General features: G+C 38.8%; 1 protein-coding gene across 2 annotated transcripts in view; it reads left to right on the top strand.

The window, feature by feature from the left end:
- STARD3NL (STARD3 N-terminal like) overlaps positions 1-23,228 on the top strand; it is a 48,310-nt gene that overhangs the window by 7,807 nt on the left and 17,275 nt on the right. The window contains exon 2 of one of the 2 annotated variants that reach the window (XM_057733857.1): positions 17,999-18,266. In XM_057733857.1, the coding sequence (XP_057589840.1) occupies positions 18,042-18,266 (225 nt within the window). In that variant the 5' untranslated portion in view covers positions 17,999-18,041. Of the gene's footprint in view, positions 1-17,983; positions 18,267-23,228 lie in introns of both variants that reach the window. The other variant, XM_057733856.1, reaches the window with a different exon arrangement.

Here is a 23,228-nt window from a genome sequence, read left to right as displayed (position 1 = left end):
GGCTTTTATTGCTGTTAGTTGTTTGGCCATTGGAGGAAAAGGCACTCCAGGCAGAAAGAGTATTAGGACAAAGACACCAGTAGTGCAACCATTTGTGTATAAGGGAACCAACAGTAAGTTAGTACACCTAGAGCACTGGGCGTGAGGAAATGGAGTTTTGAATCGAGGGAGGAAATGGTTCATTCAGATTTTCATTTTAGAAAAACTGGCATGATTCCAGTATGGAGAATGTTTTAGAGATAAGTTGACTGAATTATTGGAGTAATGTGGATAAATGCTGATTGGGAAAACCATGGAAAAGACTGATGAGAGATATTAGGAGGAGTGACATGGTAACCAGTTAAGAATGTAATGTTTGGAAGATGGAGCCAGCAGCAGAATCAAATTTAACACATTGTCTTTGTAATAAAAGCTGTGAACAAGATCTTACTGATTATTATTGATTAGTTTTTCTTAAACATTTTGAAGTATTTACAGGTAGTGTATATTGTACATCAATGTTGCATTTTTAAGTTGTTCTTGAAATTTTCTTTTTGATTTTGTAATTATCCCTTGTTAAATTATTTGAGAGCACATAATTTGAGAGCAGGTTTTTTGAGACATGCTAGTTTCAACCCTTTATTGAGAACCTTGTGAGCTTAAACAGGTCTTACTTTAGTGATATCCTCTGCCTCTGTAACATGTGCTCCCAGCCCATTCTCATTATTAGGCTGTAGTTCATACTCTGTTTTCTGGATATATTAGCTGATAGTTGTATTGAATCTTATATTCAATAATTAGTGATCTTTGTTTATGTGATCCTGTTTCCTGAAGCACAAGCTAGGTTGATAAAGTTATCTGATGCTGATCTCTTAAGGCTCTGTGTTCCTTTGTGACTGCACAAAACGTCTGATGAAGAAAGAGGAAAGGGTTTTTGTAAAATCCTTTATAAAATCTCACTATCAAGATTTGAGATTGACTTCCCTTATAAATCACATGCACCAAGCTTTGAACCTCAAACCTTGACTTACGGTAGAGATTAGTAATTTTTTGAAGTGTTTTATCCGGGTATCAGAGTATGGGAGATAACATGTGTAACTTCTGCCTGTTGGTAGATACTTCTGGGCAAACATGTAAATGGCCTTCCTCTTTAGTGACTTGCTCTAGCTTGTGAGATAGGAAGTCGGCCTGGGATAACTCCGGGGTAGTTGATGTTGCATCTTCCCCAGTGTCACTTCTATCAGCTGCAGAGCCGCTGCAGGAGCAGTGAGCAGAGGATGGCTCTAACACATAGAGTGACAATTGCAGGAGCCTTATCCTTCCAGAGAAGGAGTCTTGTGTTGTTGAATAAAAAGAAAGGCATCTTACCTCTATTGCTGTCTACTCATCAGCTGCCTACTTGGAATTTAGCTTCTGTCTTCTCTGCATAGAGAAGATAGGTCTGAGGAGGGCTGTGAAGAAAGTGTGATGAACACATTCTCAGTTCTAGTCTTTGAGATGAAGAAAGACAGTTACTAAAACAAGTGTACACCTTTAGCTACCTTCCTATGACTCCTAGGAGAGCAGTGAGCTCAGTGCCTTGAGATATTATTGATTTTCAGATCTAGATCAATAATCATCAGTTCCACCCTGAGAATTGAAAGCATTTGTTTGAAAATTGCTTGTAGTAATTACTGAAGAAGTGGCGTTACATAGTGCAAAGATGTTCTTATATGTACTGGAATATATTTCAAGTTTCTTAATTGAGGGACCTTCATCTGTCTACATAGTAATGTGACTGTTGATTCCATTATTGTCAAAGCTGGCAACACATCTTTAAGACGAAGCTTTAAATATTCGTGAGAATATATGCAACATGGTTCCTCTGAATGACTGTCTGCTGGTGGTTGACTGGTTGTCAGTAATAATGAGGTCAAAGTTAGGGAAAATAGTGGTAACTCCATAATAACCATTAGGTATTTTATAACTGATCTATTGTGATTTTTAAAGAAAGCTAAACAATTTAATTCTTTGGGAACAAGAAAACGTTCTGGAAAATCATAAGCAGTCAGCCACCAAAAAAATCAGCGGTCTTTTCGCTTGTGGAAATGACTGACTCATGAAAGTAAATGAGGTTATGTGTAGCTTCTGTGATTGGGAAGATTAAGACAATGGAGTTTCTAGGTAGGCTGTGGCGAAAATATTTGTGTATAGGAGTTAGAGCTGAAGCTCAGTAGGGGAACAAGCTGCAAAATCAATTTGAGCACCAGAAGAGATCTGTTAGGAGGAGAATCAGAGGTTGGAGAGAGACGGTAGAAGCTGGAGGAAGGTAGCTGTAGTGACTTGTTGTTCCAGTTATTCCAGGCCACTTGATAGTAGCTTCTGAAAAAGATGAGAGACAAATAAAATAATATTCCAGTTTGTCAGGGCCCATCTTGAGAGAGACTTTTGAGAAGTGATGAGACATAGCTATAACATTCCGGCTGTGTGACTCAGCCAGTGCTGCTGACATAACTGGCTACCGAGTTGTTGAGCCCTGCAGGGTGGGGAGCTAACAACATGTACCACCCAACGTGACTTTGGCCACTGTGTAGCATACTGTCATTTTGCCAACCTGTGATCTTTGGAAGAACAAATATATGTTGTCAAAAGGCCTTCCTCTGTCCAGCTGCTCATCCTCCCCTGGACCAAGCAGGATCCCACAGGCGTGGTTATTGTCAAGAGTATACACTTGATTTCTTTCCCTTCTCTTCATTTGCTCCCCTGTAGTATTTATATAGCTACCTCCTTGACTATCTGGAAGTTTTTCTGAGAGCAGGGAAACTCCTGCATTACCTTTTGGATCCTTTAAAATATCTGCTTGGAGTTTTACATTTTGTAGGTGTTAAATGCTTATTTAAGAAAATGAGAACTCCTGGAGGATTTAAATAGGGCCCACGTCATAATTCTTTTCTGTTCTATAAACAGATGCACTCTTTGTTTTTTTGCCCCCTCTTCTTTTATGGAGAGAAAGGAGAACATTCTCAGTTCTGTTATATCTCATGGCTGTTAATAACTTCCATCTAAATGCTGTTGACTCCCAAATTTCTTGTTCTCGCTCAGACCTCTCCCCTGAACTCCTGACTCATATCCAACTGCTTACTTTTATTTCCAATTTGATATTAATAAGCATCTTGTACTCGATGTGTCCCAACTAAACTGATGCTCTCCCACAGAGTCCCCCTCCTCTAGCTTCTCCCTTTCAGGAAGTAGCGAGTCCCTCCCTCCATCTCCGAAGGCTGTGAATCAGGCAGCTCTCTTTTAGTCCTCCCTTTGTCCTGTATCCTGTGCTCAGTCCATGCCCTACTGCTTTTGGCTCTGTGTTTGGTTACTTTTTGTTTACTTCTTTTTTTTTATTGAAGTATAGTTGATTTACAATATTATGCCCATCTCTGTTGTACAGCAGAGTGACTCAGTTACACATACATATATTCTTTTTCATGTTCTTTCCCATTATGGTTTATTACAAGATACTGAATATAGTTCCCTGTGCTATACAGTAAGACCTTGTTGTTTATCCATTCTCTATATAATAATAGTATATATAACAATGTATATATAATGATGCATGTATCTAAAAGTTTGTATCTGCTAATCCCAAAGTCTCAATCCTTCCCTGCCCCACCCCTCCTCTCCCTTGGCAACCACAAGTTTGTTCTCTGTGAGTCTGTTTCTGTTTCATAGATAAGCTTATTTGTGTCATATTTTAGATTACACATATAAATGATATCATATGATATTTGTCCTTCTCTTTCTGACTTACTTCAGTTAGTATGATAATCTCTAGTTGCCTCCACTGGCTCTGTGTTTGGAACCAACCACTACCACCACCCTTGTCTACTAAGGCAATATGTCCTCTGTCTCCTGAATTATTGCCATAGTCTTCTAAATGGGCTCCCTGCTTCTATGTTTTTCTCAGCCAGAGAGCCTCCTAGAGTTTAAGCTGCAGCAGCCTACTCTTCTGCTGAAAAGCTTCCAGTGTCTTCCCATCTCATTCAAAGTCTTTACTGTGGCCTATGAGGTCCCGCAAGGCACACCTCCCCATCTCCCCAAGTTGTTAACTTCTCTGTTATCACCTCCTGCTGCTCTGTGAAGTCACTTAGCTCCTGCAAAGCTGGAAGCTGATGACCTGGCTAAACTCCTACCTGGCCAGCTCCACCCCGTCCTCCCGGCCTTACTTGCCCGTCCTCTTCTCCCAACCTGCCCTGCTCTTCTTCCTGATACCTACCTACCATTTCTCCCTTATCTCCTGCTAGTCTTTGCTCCACCTTGTTCACCTGTAATGAGCTCAGTGAGGTCATCCTGACCAAACAGTTTATGGTTACAGTGCTCTTTTGTTTATCCTAGAGTCCCTGTACTCTAGAAGGTAAGCTCTGTGAGGGAAGAAAGTTCTTTCAACTTTATTCATTGCTGCATCCCCAGTGCTCAGAGGAGGACCTGACATATTTTTGGTAATTCAAAGCATAATTGTGGAGTAAATGAAGTAGGTGCAGTACATTCTTGGCAAACTTTGAATTTTTAAAAATTATCAAGTGTGATTCTTAAATCTTATAGTATACATCCAGATTCAGTTTCTTAATAAATGTTTCAGATTTGCCTCAAATTATGAAAACATCAATATGTATTTACCCTGCTATCTTTAAATCTCAATATTTGCCTCTATGTTATATGTCAAATAAAAGTTCACTAGTATTTTTAATATTAGTATGGAAATGGATCACTTAGAAATTAAGTTGCTGTGAGACAAGTTTGGGCTTGGGAGATAAATTAGTGTCTGTGAAAGAAGTGACTTAAAAACATCGTCACAGGGACTTCCCTGGCAGTCCGGTGGTTAGGACTCCATGCTCCCAGTGCAGGGGGCATGGGTTCAATCCCTGGTCGGGGAACTAAGATCCTGCATGCCACACGGAGCAACCAAAACAAAAAAACAAAAAACAAAAGAACAAACAAAACAAAACAAAAACACCATGACATACTTGTTTTCTGCTTTAATTTTTCCACATCACTGATGTTAATTTCTAAATAAATGAGTCTTGAAACAGATTGTCAAAAAGTTAAATTCTCTTTATGCACACATAATTACTTTTATTTGTTGACATTAACAGAAAGTATTAAATGAGATGAGACTGCAAGAAATGACATAGAGCTTGAATAGAGAGCCTTAATGTCGGGGGTGGGGGATGGGGGAGGGCAGAACACATAACAGCAAAGAGTGAGCAGGTGTATCAGGATGCAATAAAAGCTTTCATTACCTCCCAAATGAATGTGGACAGCACTAGAAAATATGACACCTGGAACATAAGTATTCAGAATAAAACCATGGAATTAATATATAGGCATATTACTATGGAGTTCAAGTTCTGAATTCTGGAAGAAAAGTAAGAGAAGGAAGGAAGTGCAGTTGAAATGTAGGTCCCAGTGGAATAAGTCAGCTGCATAAATAAAACAGCACGTGATGCAACCACGCCTTGGTGGATGATGCTTTGTAACAGATCTGTCTCTCCCCAAGTGTCTGGGAAGAGTATGAGTACTAATATTTGGAATAAATGAAGGATAAATTTGGCTTTTAAAAGCTTACAGTAAAGCAGTACCTTGTGCACATTTTCACTAAAGACTGGAGCAAACTTTAGACGCCGAACAGTTGCTTGATGTGCACTCTGTTATTTCATTTAAGCCTTGTGACAACAACAGCAACGACAGAAACACAATTATTAGGTATTTGGTATTGGCTCAGAATCCAGACAGAATGACTCCTGTCTGCAGTCACAAGCACTTTAGAAGTCTTCAGCCAATCTTCATTTGTGTTTAAGAAATCTGATAGTTTTATTAGGGGCAGAATGATTTGGATGCCCAGAAATCTTATATAGGTTTTTCTTTGAGTCTATCAGTGTGTCTCAAATTGTCATGTACAGAGGAATTATTATACAGAGGTATGTGTACAAAATCCACGTGCATTCTCTTTGATAGAATGATTTTAAGAAGTTTGCTAAGATGATTCCAGTTCCTTATTCTGCTCTTAAAGGTAGCTCATACTTATAGTAAAGTTAATTTAATGATTTTTTGCAGTGAAAATTTGCCTTTAGTCATATATTTATATAAACACAACATATGCATATGTATACTGTATACATATTATGTTTAAATATACTTATCTATATTGTGTGTGTACATATATATATATGTTTATATATAGTGGATGGATTGATACATAGAGCAACTCTATTCCAAAACAACCGTATGTCCTTATGTTTTTCTGAATTGTTCAGAGGTTAAGAATTTGTAAGAGTAAAGGAATTCTCCTATGTAACCAGAATACTAAACTAGAATCAATTTTCCAGTTGTCTTTTGTAGCTTTATCTTTTGGGTTTTTTTGTTTTAATTCAGGATTCAGTCTAAGCTTGTGCATTGATTTGATGGTTGTGGCTCTTTATGCTTTTTTTAAGTTTGAAGAGTATCCACACCACTTTCTTACCTTCTGTTCTTGTTTTATTTTTCACCTCGTTGACCTCGCTGAAGATTCCAGGATAGCTGTCTTGTAGAATGTTCCACCTACTGTGTTTGTTTGATTGTTTCCTTATGGCTGAATTCAGGCTCAACATTTTTGGCAAGGGGACATCATAATGGATATTATATACTGTGACTGTATCACATTAAAAGGCACAGAATGTCGGCTTGTTCTAGTATTGGTAATGCTGTTTGATTACTTGATACAGGTGGAGACTACCAGATCTCTCTACTATAAAGGTATGTTATTCCCAGTGAAATTATTAAATAATCTGAGGGATAATATTTTGAGACTATGAATATCCTATTCCCCGACAATGTGTTAATAATTTTAAGCATGCAGTAAAGATCCTTGCCTGAATGAGTTACTCCAACAGGAGATTACAAACTGTTGGTTTATCTAATTTGATTATTTTTTCTACATTTCTTAATCTAACATTTGTTTCCTGTAGAGGAGAATTTCTACCCTCTCTCTCTTTTTTGCAATATTACTACAGAGTCATGGAACTTCTTAATTTTTCCAACATAAGTTCTGGCATTACAGTCATTATTAAATTTTTATGTTCACCCAGTCTGGCCAATGGGACCCCTCATGACAGCCTACACAATTTTTTTTTTTTATGATATGGTTTTTTGTGCCTTCTCTTAAGAAATCCTTGCCTACAAAAAGTTTTTGAAAATACTCTCCTGCAAATTCGTATAACAGCTTTATATTTTTAGTTTTTTGTTTAGGCCTATGATCCATCTTGAATTATTTTTTGCATGGTGTGAGTTAGGGTTTTAGGTTCATTTTTTTTTTTTTTTTTTCAATTTTGATATCTGGTTGTCCCAGCATCATACTTACTTTTCCTGTTGGATTGCTTTAACATCTTTGTCAAAAGTAAAATCATATAAGTGCGGGTCTATTTCTAGACTCTTCCTTATGTTCCATCGATCTATTTGTTGATCCTTGTGCTAGTGCCACCCTGCCTTCATTACTGAAGTGTTATAGAAAGTCTTTAAGTAGTGTGCCTTCCAGTTTTGTTCTTTTTTCAAGATTGCTTTGGCTATTCTCATTTCTTTGCATTTCTGTATACATTTTAGAATTAGCTTGTCAGTTTCTACCAAAAAAAGCTTGATGAGATTATAATTGGGATCGAGTTGAATCTATAGATCAATTTGGAGAGAATTGTAATCTTAGCAATATGAATTCTTCTAATCCGTAAACATGGTCAGCTCCCTGTTTATTTTCATCTTCTTTGATTTCTCAGCAGTATTTTGTAGTTTTCAGTGTTGGAACCTTGTATATAAACTTATATTGCTTAGTGTTTTATATTTTTGATGTTATTTTAAATGCACTCCACCACCTCCTCACTTCTAACTACTCCCAACTGCTCAGAATGGAGGGATTGGTAAATAGGTGAATCACAACATCCTGAATAAGCTATTTTTTTGTTTTGTTTTGATTGATGTTTTTTGTTTTGTTTTATTTTGTTTTTATCTAAAGTAGATCAAAAATAACCTTGAGGCAGCATGGTAGATGTCTGTGTACACTGTCCTCTGATAGGGGCAGAGAGGTACAGAAGAATGGGAGGAAGCAAAAGCTTCCCTGAAAAAGTGACCTTTGAGTTAAGAGTTATTAGGATGAGTAAGAGTCACAGAGATAAGGAGAGTAGCACTCAGGGAGGGAGAAAAATACAAGCTGAGGTTGGTGAGAATGTCATTCCTTTAGGGAACTGCTTGTGATTTGTGGTATGGTGAAGTGGTTCTGGAGAGGTAGGCAGAAGTAGGCCACGTGTCAGGTTAGGCAAGGTTAAGGAGTTTGAGCTCTATCTGAAGGTTCCAGGAAACTATTTAACAAATGATCTCATAAAAAATTACAGGTGTTGGGTGAGAATTACATTAGTTTATCAATAGGTTTATTTTTCTAGTGAGCCTTGACTTGCTTTACCCATTTTTCTAGTTGAATTTAACGTTTTCATTATCTGTGTTTCAATACTCTTGCTTTGCTTCTAATGTTTTTGAAAAGAGAAACTTGATTTTTATGTGTTCAGTTTGGTGTCCATTGTAGATTGTCTTAGAAAGAATTCCTCATCCTAAAATCATGTTATTTACCACAATTTCTTCTACTACACAAAGTAAGCAAATGATTTTACTTTGTTAGCTTTCTAAGAAAATCTTCAGTATATTTTGATGTGTACATTTCTTTCTCCATGTACTTGAATGATTTGTTAATTGTTTTATTCTTTTGCAACTGAATCTTGATTGTATCTTTTATCATCTGTGGATATTTTTAGGTTTACACAAGTTTTTTCTTGCAGAAAAGCTTAAGGAAGTTGAGGCCACATGGTGGCTTATCAGTGATGTTTTACTTGACCATCAGTGTTTTAATTATTTTTTAAATTGAACTAATGCTTAATATTTGGGAAATTTCCTATTATAGTTCACGTTTCTGGCTTCTACTGAACAATGTGACCTCTGTGTCCACACATTCGGCCCTGGAAGATTGGGCACACATCCCTTACCTGTTTGCCAGTTGTTCCTTGACACTGAGTGTCAGTTGCCCATCTTCCTTCTGCTTACTCTGGTGTTTTTCACAGTATCACCTGTGCTTCCCTATGTCTCTTTCAAAGCCTGGAGGATAAGAGACTTGAAAGAGCCACATTTTTAAGAAAAGTGGAAGATAGTGAATATCTATGTGGAAACGAAGTGTCCCCCTTCCTCCCCCCACTCCCCATTTTGAAACCAGTCAAAACACACATAATTTCAAAGCTTTTCGGTCCAAATAAGTTTTAAGTTGTGTTCATGCATGCTTTTGAAATGCAGTGAAACATTTTAATGGGTAAACAGAAATATTTGCCTTCCGATTAGGTTTAGTTTTTTTTTTAATGAGTTTTGACTTATTTTTGTGATGTTTCAGGAATATATTCTAATATGTGGGTCCTACTTGTGAGAGCTATTGTGAGGCTTAAACGACATAATGCATGTTAAATTCTCAGCACTGAGCCTGACTCAGTCTCAGTGTAAGGAAGTTATTGATTTTGTTATTATGTTAATATAAGGCTTACACTGTTACACAGCATAAGAGTATGTTAGTAGGTGGGGTAGGTTTATACTGGTGTTCTTTTGTTCTCCTGTGTTCTTGGTCAGATAATATTAGGACTATGATAGCTTTATTTAATGATAAGATAGATAGCTTTTCTTTCTTTTTAACGTTCTGGAACAGTTTATAGAATTTTGTTTATCTTTTATTTCAAATTTTGAAATACCTTTCATACTCCCTGACTCTAGTGCCTTTGCTAGGTAACTCTGTCAGCTTTTTCACTTTTCTTTTTGGGATGGTTCATTCTATTCAGGCCATTTGTGTCTTCTTGATGTAATATATATATTTCCAGAGTATTGACTTTCTTTATGATTTTCAAATGTGGTTAGTGTAAAGTATCACTTTCACTTTGAAAACTAAGCTCTCCTATTATGGGATTTGTATTCCTTTCTTAATCTCCCCTCCCCAACCTAGGTTTACCTATATTCCCTTTTAAAAGACTACTTTGGGGGTTATTTATATATTTGAAATTTGTGGAAATGTTCGTTCATGTACCAAAGTAGAGGGTTTAATATAATGAATAACATTGTTTTCACCCCTCAGATTGGAACAATTATCATCATTCTTCTTTTGGATTTATTAATTGTACCCATTGTTTTTCTTTTTTCTTTTTTATATTTTTCTGATAGGATAGAGTTTTTATAACTTTATTATTTAAATGCCTAATTCTTTAATTTTATTCTTTACTGAAAAAGTAATTAGAGCACTTCAAGGAAGTGAATTTAATAATAAGCTTAACTTTGACAGCTTTCCACTGTCATTATTTGCTAAATTGTTTTAATTTTAACATATTTTTATCTCAGTAGTTATTTTAGAAAATACTACTATGTTATGAATTTCTATTTTATACATTATTTGTTCTGTATTTAGCTCCTAATTGCAAGGCTTACTGAATTAGATATTTTTTAGTAGCTAGTTTTATGATCAATTTTGTGAACATGGCATATCATATCCTCAAAACAACATATAGTCTATGGTTGAAAAAATAATTATCTATCTTTAAAAAAACATATGGTACTCAAATAATCTGTATCCATATTTGTATCTTTAAAATACTAAATAGATTAAAAAAAGTAAACTTCAAAACTTCCCATTGTGATTATAATTGATCACTGAGTAGGCTTTTGCATTTTCTTAGTTTTTAAAGATGCGTTTTGTATTTCTGTTCTTTCTGGCAAGGAATACATGGATACTAATTGGTAAATCTTAAACCTGATTTCAAAATGTATTACACTTCTCAATTTTAAAACTATCAAATATTAGCTACGCTTGCTTTGTAAAGAGTATATGTGTAAGAATCATCAGAACTTCATGCATCTTGAGTGCTTGAAGTTTTTGTGTACTTATTAAAAACCTTTAGCTGAACTAAAGGTTCAGCCCTCTTTCTTGTTGACGAAGAAACCTGATTTGTCAGCTTCTGTGTCCGGAGGCCAGTGGAGAATGGCTTTTCCTCACATGGGTAAACTCACGTCTCAGAATCTGCAGTGGATATTATAACTGCCATGTAGACTGAGTGTTTATTTCAAGCTAACCATCTATTGTTTCCCTATCACATTTTAATAGGAAGCACAGGATTGTGAAAGGTCGTGGGAGGAATGTCGGGAATTATTAAATTGTTCAGTGACAGAAGACACTGATGATACCCTGATGCCTTCGTCAGAATCATAGGCATAATCTGGCCAGTGGATTGGAGATAGTTAAAATCCAACAGACAAGGTGTCTTCATTTGAAGAGTGCAAGGCTGGGCACAGGTGCCATTTGCTTGTGACACTCCTTTTCCTGTATTTTCAGGACTGTCCCACCCCCTTTTTGGGCACATTCCCTCTTCACCTTTTTAGATCCAAACATATGTCCTGTCATCTTGTTCTTATATCTAGGCCTACGAGCCGTTTTGCTTCTTTAAGGGCAGAGCACATCTACTCTGATTTGTTATGTGCTGATTTTATGGTTTAACTTTCAGAGGGCAGTATTATTGTAATTGTTTCAAAATTCTGTCCCCATTATAGTCCTGATGATATGGGCAAATCTATAAAAAGCATCGCAGAGTTTCATACATGCACATAGATCTTTTTTTCTTTTTCTTTTTTTAAATATTTCACTCATTTTCAGTTGGAAAATCAATAGGAATCTGCTTGGAAATTTTGATTCCTTGATTCAAGAAAGAGTTTTTTTCTTTAAAGTAATGCCAAACAATTGGTTGGGTGATTTTATTTAGATGCTTTAAAAATGTTTTACTTCTTAATTTCAAATAACTTTATTTTCCTGGTTTCTTTATCCAGTAATTTCCTATTGCTGCAACTAGTAATTTGGACGTGATGTGTAGGTGTTTTAAAGTTCAACCCAATAGTCTAGATTTTAGAAATGCTTTTCTAGACATTGCATTTAACTTGGAGTATACAAAACATGAAGTAAGCCAGGGCTGCTTTGAAATGTGAACAAGATGGTGGCGGACATTTGCCAAAGACAGGTTTGTTTGATCTTGATTTAATTAAACTTCCTGTAGGGCTTCATTATGATAGTCCTCCAGCCCAGGAAGCTGGAATGTTACACAAAGGCGTCAATGCCCTAACCTTGGCCACTGCGAGGCTTGCTAAAGCCACCTTGATCAGAGTTCTACCAGGTGTTTACCTTCCAAGGTAAAATGGACATACCTGCAGCATCAGTACCATGAAGAAGTACAGGACGATGAATCATACTTTTTTTGTTACTTAGAACATCTTTACTATAAACCAACTTTGGGATGTATTAAAAATATAAGCAACTTATTTAGGAAGACACTAAATAGAAGTTTTTAGTTTAGGAAAGTTTGAATAGTTGGTTGAACCTGACATGTAGGATTCCCAGGTCTTCTTAGGCATGCAGAATTTCCTCATCTGCTGCTGGTACCTTTAGAACAGGAAGCTTGTCTTATTATGTTTTTCTGATCCTCTGGATTAGCTTCCTTCCCACGGCTCTCTCTTCTCTCTGCCTGTTTACTTCGAAAGCATCTGTGTTTTTTTGTTATCATGCCTCTTTCTCATACTGGCAAAGTACGTTTATAAATGTTAGGTTACTCCCTTAGGATTCCTGTTCCCCACTTCTAGCTGTTTCATTTTGGAAACTGTGGGCTCTAAACAGGGCTTTTAAAAGCCAGCATAAACCAAGTTTCATAACATGTGGTGGGCCTGCAAGAGGAGAGCCCGCTCGAGGTGCTTCCTGCCCCCAGAGAAACCCAGTCCCGGGGCAGAGTAGGCACAGCTGAGGCAGCTCGTGTCTCTGGGGACAGATCCAATGACTGCGCCCCAGGGGCCGTCTGACCACCTTCTGATGTCCCTCCTGTTTCCTTCCAGGAATCTGATGGAGAGGAAAGATGTGGAAGACCCGAGTCTTAATCCTAAGATTTATCTTGAAATCTCTCTCAGATGGGAGCACCCTTATCCTCCATGTAGGCCTCAGCTACTACTGTTTTGGTTTTTTCATCTGTAAGCAAACACTTACTTTATAGGCAAGAATAATTTCGGTAACAAAGATGAAGAAAGCTTTGAAGCAGTGGGATGCGACGCAATCGTCAGGTTCAGGACCCTCTTTGCCTGTCAGACGAGGGGGACTAGATCACAGTGGCAGACTCAGATGCCTCCGGGTGAGGTTGAGGCTGAGGCCAAGTGGAGAGTGTGGACTCCATCTAAAGAGCTCAGCAGCTTCTTGGCTTTCTTCTCATGCTAAGGGAATGTGGGCCTGGCCATTCTGTGTCTTTTAACTTTTCCAGAGAAGCCAGACATCTGGAATTTTAGATGAAATATCATTATTTAAAATGTTAGCAGTTAGTTCAAAATCTTTAGAAACATTGTACAAGACCAAGAAAAACACGTCTGTAAGCCAAATCTGCTCCCCAGACCTTTGGATAAGATGATGACTAAGGTCTTGCTGAATTAAATACGTTTAGTGTCTGTTATTCTCACATTCTCCCTCTGGGAGAACTCTCAGTGTCTTGCTGTGGCCGGAAGTATTAATGATACAGAGAAGAAGGCTCGGTGCCTGGGTTGGGAGACTGGGTTTGGCTGCCCCCGTAGGTGCCCAGAGGCCCTCTCCGCTTCTCCCAGGAAAGACTGTGGGACCTCTAGAAAATGCTCGCAGGGGTAGCTGCCGCACAGTAGCAGCTGCTGTTTGCCATCTGGGTAGTCTCAATGCTGTGCCGAAGCAGATGGAGCTGCAGTTTTGGCTCAGCTTTGCAACCAGCCTGGGGGCCAATGCCGTAGTAGCATCTCAGAGATGTAAGCTGTTCTGTCTGGAAGCAAAAGGATCTCGGGTTTTTGTTTTTCTTTTTTCCATGTGTGAAGGGTATTATCATTTAGGAAGCTACTGGTATCGATGGGGTAGAATTTTTCTCCACTTCTAGTAGTGTGGGATTAAGGGAAGAGAATAGGGCGGAGAGCCGTGTGTTTGGGCTATGAGTACCTCTGAAGTGGCCCTCAGGTAAGCCAACAAGACCACTTGTGCCTGAGCTGTGCTGGGCCACAAGAGCCCCCTGTGGAAAAACAAAAATGGATTACAAGTTTTTGCTAATTGCAGAATCAGAGCATGCATTAGAAACATTAATATTCATCCATCAGCCTATTTTTTGCTAATTATAGCACAGTAACTAAATCTTACCTGGCTCCCCTTTGAGAAGCTGATGGAAGCAGCAGTCCCCCTTTCTAGAAAAATACAGATAGGAAAGGAGATATTTTAGGCTTTGTGAACCATATAGTCTCTGTTGTGACTTTTCACCTCTGCCCTCTTCATGTGAAAGTGTCCATAGCAATGGATACCAACAGGGATGGGTGTGGTGTATTCTGACACAACTCCATATTCAGAAGTAAGTAGTCTGCAATATTTGGCCTACAGTTTGTTGACTCCTAGTTGAGAACATTGGCAGCTGTGGTAGATTGGAATACTCATCAGCAGATATTCACTTACCTTCTCCTCTTTGGATGGAGCACACATCTCAGCTGCACGCCCTTTGGGTTTGGCCTTGAGATAGACCTTGCCCGACAGGATGAGAGCAGACGTGATGTGTACAGAGGTTACAGTGTGTTCACACGGTCGAGCTTGTCTCCTGTGTTCTTGCCATTTGCCATGAAGAGAACATGCCCCAGGTAGCCCTGGGCCAAGGGGGGAGACAGACAGGGAGCAGACCTAGACCCAGCACAGTTTGAAGCCAGACTCTGCTACCTACCTCCTAAAGCAGCGTTGCCAGCTGGGCCTCGGCTACACCAGATGAATGGCAGGCAACCTGTGAGTTTGAGATTAAATGTAGATTGTTTTAAGCCATTGAGTTTGGGGATAGTTTTTAAACACAGCATGATTGTAGAAATAGCTGGCCAATGCAGAGGGGGATAGTTATCCATCCAGATAAAACAATTAAGATATGAATCTCTTTTTCAAAAACCAAAACAACAAAAGAGGATTCTCCTGTCCTTACATAAATTCCAGTAAAAGTTAAGGGGATGTTTTTCTTTATTTTACAATTCTCCACCCCACTGCTCATCACCTCCCTCCCTCCCTCCCTCCCTATGCGTCTTCCATAGTTGGAATAAACCCTACATTGTAGATTCAGGTCCTGTATGTACAGATAATCAGTACTTAACACTCTCTTTAGAGAGACATAGCTTTCCTCAAGCCAACCCCAGAGAGGACTCAGTATAAGAACTGGATATTTAATACTTTCAGTATTATATCAGGGAAAACATCCAAGCTCTTCTTCAGAAACAAACAGTGTGGTCTCCTCAATTCAGAGATTTTTAAGAGCCTACTCTGCATTAGTGTCAGCTAGATGCTAGACAGGATTCATCCAGTCAATATCTGCTTTGTTCCTGCTGCATGCTGTTTACTGAGGTAGTCCCTGGGGACACAGGAATGTGCAAATCAAATTCAAGACCTTCAAAGAGCACTCCAGCTAGCAGGAGGGCAGGCTAGTAAATGGATAATTAAGGTACAGTGTGGTAAGCAGTGCCATAAGTGGTATATCCACAATCCTAGGGGAGCTTGAAGGAGATGCACTTGGCCTTGCATGGGGATTGGAACATGAAGAGTATTTCAGGCAAGTCTTCCTAAAGGAATTGACCCTTGAACTGAATCTTTCTGAATGACATGGTTAGGATGAAATCCGATTGTTGTAGAGTAGAGACTGTAGAAGTAGCTTCCTCTTTACACATTAAAAGGATGCTCTCCCTCCCTTTTAAAATTTCCCTCTGTCCCAGACAGATCAGTCTGATTAGAGTCAAGCTGCTCAGAGCAACCTGTGCAGTGCGTAACTTTATCATTGAAGCAATTGCAAGTAGTATCTATACATTCTAGCTAATTAGCATTTGTATATACACACGTCTGAAAAATAATGTAATGATTCTCCTTTCCCAAGTCAAGTGTACAGCACTGTATGATGTCAGTTTTTAGTTGGAAATAGCCTGAGATTTCTGGGGTTGGTGCTTTGCTTTGTTGTCCTTTTTTATTCATGAGGGGTGGGCTCAGGAAAGGAGGAACTCCTGAGACTAAGAAAATGATCTAATCACCTTGCAGATGATTTTCTTCCTAAAACGGTCCGCAGTTTGAATTGTGAGTTTGTTGGATTTTCTGTACAGTCTAGTGGATTTAAATCATCGGTACTACAATAAATTCTCAAAAAGCAAGTACAGCCATGTTAGCACTACTCAGGCCAAGAAAGAGGACTTGATCAAGCTTGCTTCTTCTATTCTATTTCTCTTGCTCAAAGGTAATCACTGACCCAGCCGCTAATGACATAGATCAGTTTTTGCCTTGAAGGTCTACAGTTAAGTTCCTATAGATTTCCAGAAGTAGGGTTACTAGATCAAGAAGTATGATTAAAGTATCATAGTTCAGGGGCTTCCTAGGTGGCGCAGTGGTTAAGAATCCACCTGCCAATGCAGGGGACACGGGTTCGAGCCCTGGTCCAGGAAGATTCCTACATGCCGTGGAGCAACTAAGCCTGTGCGCCACAACTATTGAGCCTGCGCTTTAGAGCCCGTGAGCCACAACTGCTGAGCCCATGTGCTGCAACTACTGAAGCCCATGCACCTGGAGCCCATGCTCCGCAACAAGAGAAGCCATGGCAATGAGGAGCCCGCACACCACAACGAAGAGTAGCCCCCACTCACAGCAACTAAGGAAAGCCCGCGCACAGCAAAAAAGACCCAACACAACTAATAAAATAAATAAATAAATTTATTAAAAAAAAAAGTATCATAGTTCAAACTACATAACCCAATTGCTTTCAAAAATGTTATGTCATTAAATCACCACATTGTATGAAAATGTGGAAAGGACTTTTGTTCCTGAGGAGAAACTTTGTGTGTGAGGAGGGAGAGAAATGGTCAGGTGTAAAGACATAGAGTTCTGGACTGTATCACTTTAGGGAGATTCCTTCAATGTTTTGAAATTGTATTTTGCCCACCTGGAAAAGGTTCTTCTTTCTCTGGACATTGCCAGTCGCTGTGGCAGAAAGGAGAGCAATGTGCTAGTTCTTAAGATCTAGACGCAGGTGACACACGTTACATTGGTACGTGAGTTCAGTAGAGCCAGAGGTATATAATCCTCCTACAGGGGGAGGTAGTATAAGAAGGGAAACTAGAATATTTGGTAAATATCATCCATCATCCTCTCTTTTGATGACTTTGCCTCATCCATGAGGAGATCAGATCATTCAGATTATCAGTCTTTTACTTTTATTATAGAAGCACATGCTGGCCTTGCAGGGAAGGGGTCCTGCATCTCCAGATAGGACTATGATTGTTGCAATTATCAGTGGGGTGTTTGCATAGTGCCGAACTTTTTGGGATCTGCATACTTTTTTTCTAAGAAGAGGCCCAGAAACATGCTTATTCATTAAGAGGTAATGGAAATGCTAAATTTGGTTTATTAGATACCTGTGGTGGAAAGCAATTCCTCTTTAGATTTTTTTTTTATAGCTGGTTTACATGTTCTGGTTACATGCTGTCTGGGAAGCTATTCAGTAAATGTTCTCCTGGTCCACGGGTAATGACACTGACATAATTGTGGAGGTTTTCTCCCTGGCACAGCAGGGAGCTGGCGTGGCTGGCTCACCCAGAGGCTTGCTCCAGGTTCTAGGCACACCTTTTTGTTGTGATTAACAGCCTGTCTTTACCCTTTGCTGCTTACTGTAAATTTGCATTCTTCTTTACTGACAGTCTTTTCCATAGCAGTTTTTTTTTTTTTGCTAGTATTGATGAATAACATCAAGCATTGCTTCTCATTTCGCTTTCTCTCTGTGTCTTCATCAAGACAGAAATGTCTTCAGTTAAGACACCGTGATGCTCAGCGAGATGGACAGTTGCACGGGGAAGGGGTAGCATTGTGATATTAGGTGGGCTCTGGTTTAACGTGGTGTCTCTCTTTCGTTCCCAAAAGATCTCTTCCCTCTAGGGATGGTGAAGTTGGAGAGAGGCTCCTTTAACCCTCCTGCAGGATGAATCCCCTGCCTGAAGACATGGAGAACACTCTCACGGGGAGTCAAAGCTCTCACGCTTCCCTGCGCGACGTCCATTCCATCAACCCCACGCAACTCATGGCCAGGATTGAGTCCTATGAAGGAAGAGAAAAGAAAGGCATATCTGATGTCAGGAGGACTTTCTGTTTGTTTGTCACCTTTGACCTCTTATTTGTAACATTACTGTGGATAATAGAGTTAAATGTAAGTGGCTTTTTTTTTCATGATATTATACGAATTGTCTCTAGAGACAAAAACAGTTTTCTTATTTTTCTCATTATTTCTGTCTCATTTTCTTGAATTCCATCTTTTTTTCAAATGAGGCACCGTTGGTCTTCTTCAGCTGATTTGGACCTTTCTTGTTTTTTTACTGTAATTATTTAAAACGAACCTGGTTAGTTTAAGATTCACTTTGTCTGAAATTAAGAAAGTTGAATTCATGAGGTTTTGCTCTATAACAGGAGTTGGCAAATTGCAGTCTGAGAGTCAAATTCAGGTGGCCTGGTTTTATAAATAAAGTTTTATTGGAACACAGCCCTGCCTATCTGTTTACATATTGTCTGTGGCTGGCTTTTGTGCTGAGTGGTTAAATTGCGTAGTTTTGACAGAGTCCATCTGGCCTACAAAGGCAAAGTTTTTTATTTCCTGGCCCTTTTAAGAAAAAAACTGCTATCATTGCTTTAAAGAATACAGCATGCTTCTGGAATGTATTTTAAATGTTGCATTTACTTTCTAGTTCCCACGTTTAAGATTTTGCATGTACTTATTTTTTACTTTTTTTGCAAAGGGATTATTTATTCATATTTTATTAAAAAAAAATCCTAGAGGCACTTGGAGCTTTGTCTCTATTTCGTCATGTTTGTGCGGTTATATTGCCAAGTAATTGTGTAAACCACTAGGATCGAATAGAAACATAATGCAAGCCTCACATGTAAGTTTAAGTTCTCTAGTTGCTTCATTTAACAAAAATAAAAATAAGCAGGTGAAATTCATTTTAATAATACATTTTATGTAACCCAGTACATCTGTTTTCTCCAAAGCCTCGGCTTTGACTGTTTACATTCTTTACCAGCAAATAGGTGAACTCTTCCAGAATGATTCAGAAAATTGTCTCTTTCCTTCACTTCCAGCAGTTCATTTATTTCCAAGAAATATTTGCTAAGGCCTGGGTAGCAGTAGTTATTAGTAGTTTATTATTAAGAGGTTATTCTTTGCTAGGCACAGTGCTAGGTGCTTTATAAGAAGTTTATTAAAATAGAGAAAATATGAAAGGATGCTGAGATTCCTGTTGGAAAATGATTTTAAATTTTGCCCCAAAATAGAAAGAGTCAATGTCTTAATCTAAACTCTGATTAATAGTCTGATTTATAGCAGCAATTTTAGTTCTGGATTCTAGACTTAATAATTAGCATGGATTCTAGACTTAATAATTAGCATGAATCCAATAATAGATTCATTTAACTTCATCATGAATTCTAATAGAGGAATAAAACTCTTCATGAAAGCAGGTATATACTTATATTAGAAAATTTTAAAAATTTTAAAAAAAGATTTGTCCAGAATCAAGGTCACATGCAACATGAATCTACTGTTAAGTTTCTATTCACAGATTTTCCTTCTGTTAATCTAGCACTGTGGGTATGCCTTATTTTTGTTTCAAACAGAAAAGCCAGTGATACAACAATAGTAATGTAAAGTGTCTCTTGTAACCATGTGTTCCATGTGTACACATTAAGGGATATATTGAATTGATATATTTTAAAGGAGTAATATGTTTTCAAAACCAGCAGCTGGGGCATGAGAGATGAAAAAGAAGTACATCTCTTAACGGGAAAGCTTAGCAGCAGTTTTAAGGAAGTGCACTTAAAATTATTGCAGTGACAGCTCAAAATCGAGGCATTCATTGGTTTGCCACTAATATGACCACTGAGTGCGTTTAAGTAAGAAAAGCCATGGGATGGGACCATGGTGGGTCACGGGATTACACTTCTCACTTCCCTCCTTTCTTCCTGCTTCAAAGAAATTGAAATGAAAATGAAGTAAGTGGGATGCACCCTGTTTCGTTCATCATATATGCAAGTTCTTATAAATGAAAAATCACCAGGCCTAGCAATTAAGAAATGTGTTTCTATTCTCACTTTTCCACTGACTACCAGTTTTCCCGTTTGTAAAAAGAGCATATGATCTTTTAGATAGTATGTCATGACCTTCTTAGCTAGGCTATTTAAAAAAAAAAATAATTTTCTAGTTCTGTTTGTTTTGAATTGTCAGTCCTGACCCAGGTTTTTCATTACATACTGTACCATCCCTTTTCTTTTGTTGTCTGTCTCTGTAAATCTCTAATCACTCGGATCCATTGTTATTTTTACATTCTACGCATGTACTGGGTGCCAAGACATAGGCTTCTGATTCCGGCGTTGCAAGCTCCACAAAAAGCTGCACAAGATTTAAAGTTCAGCTGAGAAGGCATAACAGATGTCTTATATTGTCTCCTACTGTTGATCTTTAAAAGAGGAAAGAAACAGCATAAAGGGAGCTTAGACCTTCAAAAGAGTATGGGGACCCAGCTGTTCTAAGCAATCATAACAATAACCAAAATATTTTGCCTTCATATATGACTTCCAACTTAGCCACTTTTCCACCTGGCTCCAGGGAGCTGCCTGGCACCAACCCAGCCTCGAGTGCAGGGCTTGGGTGAGCTGGAGCAGCCTGAGAGCACCTTGGTTCATTTTCCTGCTGGAAGATCTTGGGCCAGCTGATTTCTTTGGAGCCAGTTGAAGGAATGGTTCTGGTTCTCTTTAGGGCCTCCTGTTATACCGTTGAGTAGCCTGATTTCCCAAATTGGATCTGGAATTCACCATCAGTTTGATTTGCCTGTAGACGTGTTTTTTTTTTTTTTTGGCCACGCTGTGTGGCATGCAGGATCTTAGTTCCCCGACCAGGGATCGAATCTGTGCCCCCTGCAGTGGGAGTGTGGAGTCCTAACCACTGGACCTCTGGGGAATTCCCATCTATTTCCTCTCCAAAGTCTTTTCCCCTAGGCTTTTTAGACTGAGAAGGACAGGGGTCAAAGTGGCAGGAGAAGGGAAGTTGTTTTTCTTTTTCAGCTTTTGACATTTTGGTTCAGATTATGGTTCAAGAAAGGCCTTTATCAATGCTTTATTCCCTGCTTTATTTTCTAACTGGTGTAACAGAAAGTGTCAGAATGCTTCTAATTTGCCCCGGAGCTGTCACGACCCGCTCTGTGGCCTTAGGCAAGCCATCTAAGTTCTCTGGGCCTTGATTTCTCAATCAGTTAACTGAGCCAATACCTGTCCTGCCTTCCTTGTGAATTCTTGTTAGGATCAAATGAACAGATATATACCACAGCCCCTTGGCAGTTATGAAGCTCTCTATAACTATAGATTATGTTATTTACTATTAGCTAAAATAAATTTTACCCAGAAAGAGAAAAAACAAGTTGGTTATTAATCTCTCACTATTGTTATACTTATGTTTCAGGTATTTATTATCCTACTGATTCTGAATCTGATTTTATTACCCCACTGTCACTATGTTCTATAAACTGTCATGACCAATGATAACAGAAATTCACTGGGAGAGTTCAGTGGGTTGGAATTATTTGAGGAGTGAGTGGAGGAGGTGGAGTATATTGAGTGTGAAAGGACAGATGGAATCGGGGATTGAAGGGTGATCTAGGATTGGATTGTGAGACCAGTAGGGAGAGGGTTTGGAAATGGAGGTGAACAGAAGCACTGAGGCAAGAGTATGTGCTTGTGTGTGTGTGTGTGTGTGTGTGTGTATATGTGTGTTTTGGAGGGGACAAGGGCAGATGCAGGGAAAATATTAGCCTGGCTAGAAATAAGATGCCTATAGGAAATGAAATTGCCTAGGTAAGCTGGTTCTAAACAATTGAAATTCTTAAAAAGCTACATAGAAGTGTTGGACTTACTGCAGTAGTAAGCTGAGATCAGTTCTAGAGCAGATTGGAAAACACGGTTTTGAGATCTTCCAGAGGTTAATGCCTCACATTCTGCATTGCATCACGACCTACCTGCTATGCCGACTTGGATGCTTAACTTGATGTGCTCCCCGTTGACACATACACACACCCACTTCTGCTTTCCTTCCCTTGATGTCTTTATCAGTAAATAGTACCCAGGTGCTCAGGCCAAAGGGGAAGATTCATCCTCGATTGATTTGCTTGTTTGTTTTGTATTTTCATGCCCCCATCCAGTCTAAAAGTAAGGCCTGTCAAATCTGCCTGCAAAATATATTCACAATGTGATCCCTTCTCTCAATCTCTACTGTTACCACCCTCGACCAAGCCAACGTTATCACTCATCCAAACTGTCTGTGCCTGACCAGTATGCCTGCTTCCACACGTGCCCTCCCACAATCCATTCTCCTGATAGAAGCCAGAGTGACTATTAAAAGTGAAAACATAAATCAGATGTTACTTTGTGTTTAGAACCCTTCATGGACTTACCGGAGCACTTAGCATAAAATTGAAATGCTGAAACTTAGCTTGCAAAGCCCCCTGGAAGCCAGCCCACACTCTGTTCCTGGTCCACTCAGATCAGCCAGACTTCTGTTCTCAGAATGGAATAATCTCTCATCTGTCTTAGACCTTAATACTAGTTCCTTCTACATGAAATTGTCAGTTTCCTTTATCTGATGTAATTTCGACTTACAATGCTGGTATCAGTCAGTTTGAATGTCACCAAGAGAAGACTTCCATGACCACCCAACCCAAAGGAGTCAGCCATTATTCCATCACACAGTCCTGCTTCTGTCCTCTGTGTAGCACTGATTTTCATATGTCATCTGTCTGCACTTGCTAGAATGTAAGCTCCATAAAGACAGAGCTATTGTTTTGTTTACTGGAGTATTTCCTGTGTTTAGAACAATCCTTGGAGCTCACTGGGTGCTCAGCAAATAATTGGTGAATGGATCAAGATCATGGCAGTGGTTTGCAGATTAGATTAAATTCTGGACAGATTGACAGTAAGAATATTAACTCAGAAGCTGTTGAAGGAGCCCCTTAGGTGGTGGGAGTAAAAAAGAAACAGCTAACTTAAGAGACATATTAAAGGAAGAAATATCAGATGATTTGTTGAGAAGCTGATTTTATCACCCCCAGTACCCAAAGATGACTCTAAGATT

Source organism: Hippopotamus amphibius, chromosome 4 (assembly GCF_030028045.1).
Source record: "Hippopotamus amphibius kiboko isolate mHipAmp2 chromosome 4, mHipAmp2.hap2, whole genome shotgun sequence".
Classification (NCBI taxonomy): domain Eukaryota; kingdom Metazoa; phylum Chordata; class Mammalia; order Artiodactyla; family Hippopotamidae; genus Hippopotamus; species Hippopotamus amphibius.
The sequence above is the reverse complement of the archived record's forward strand: the minus strand, read 5'-3'. Positions and strand labels throughout refer to the sequence as shown.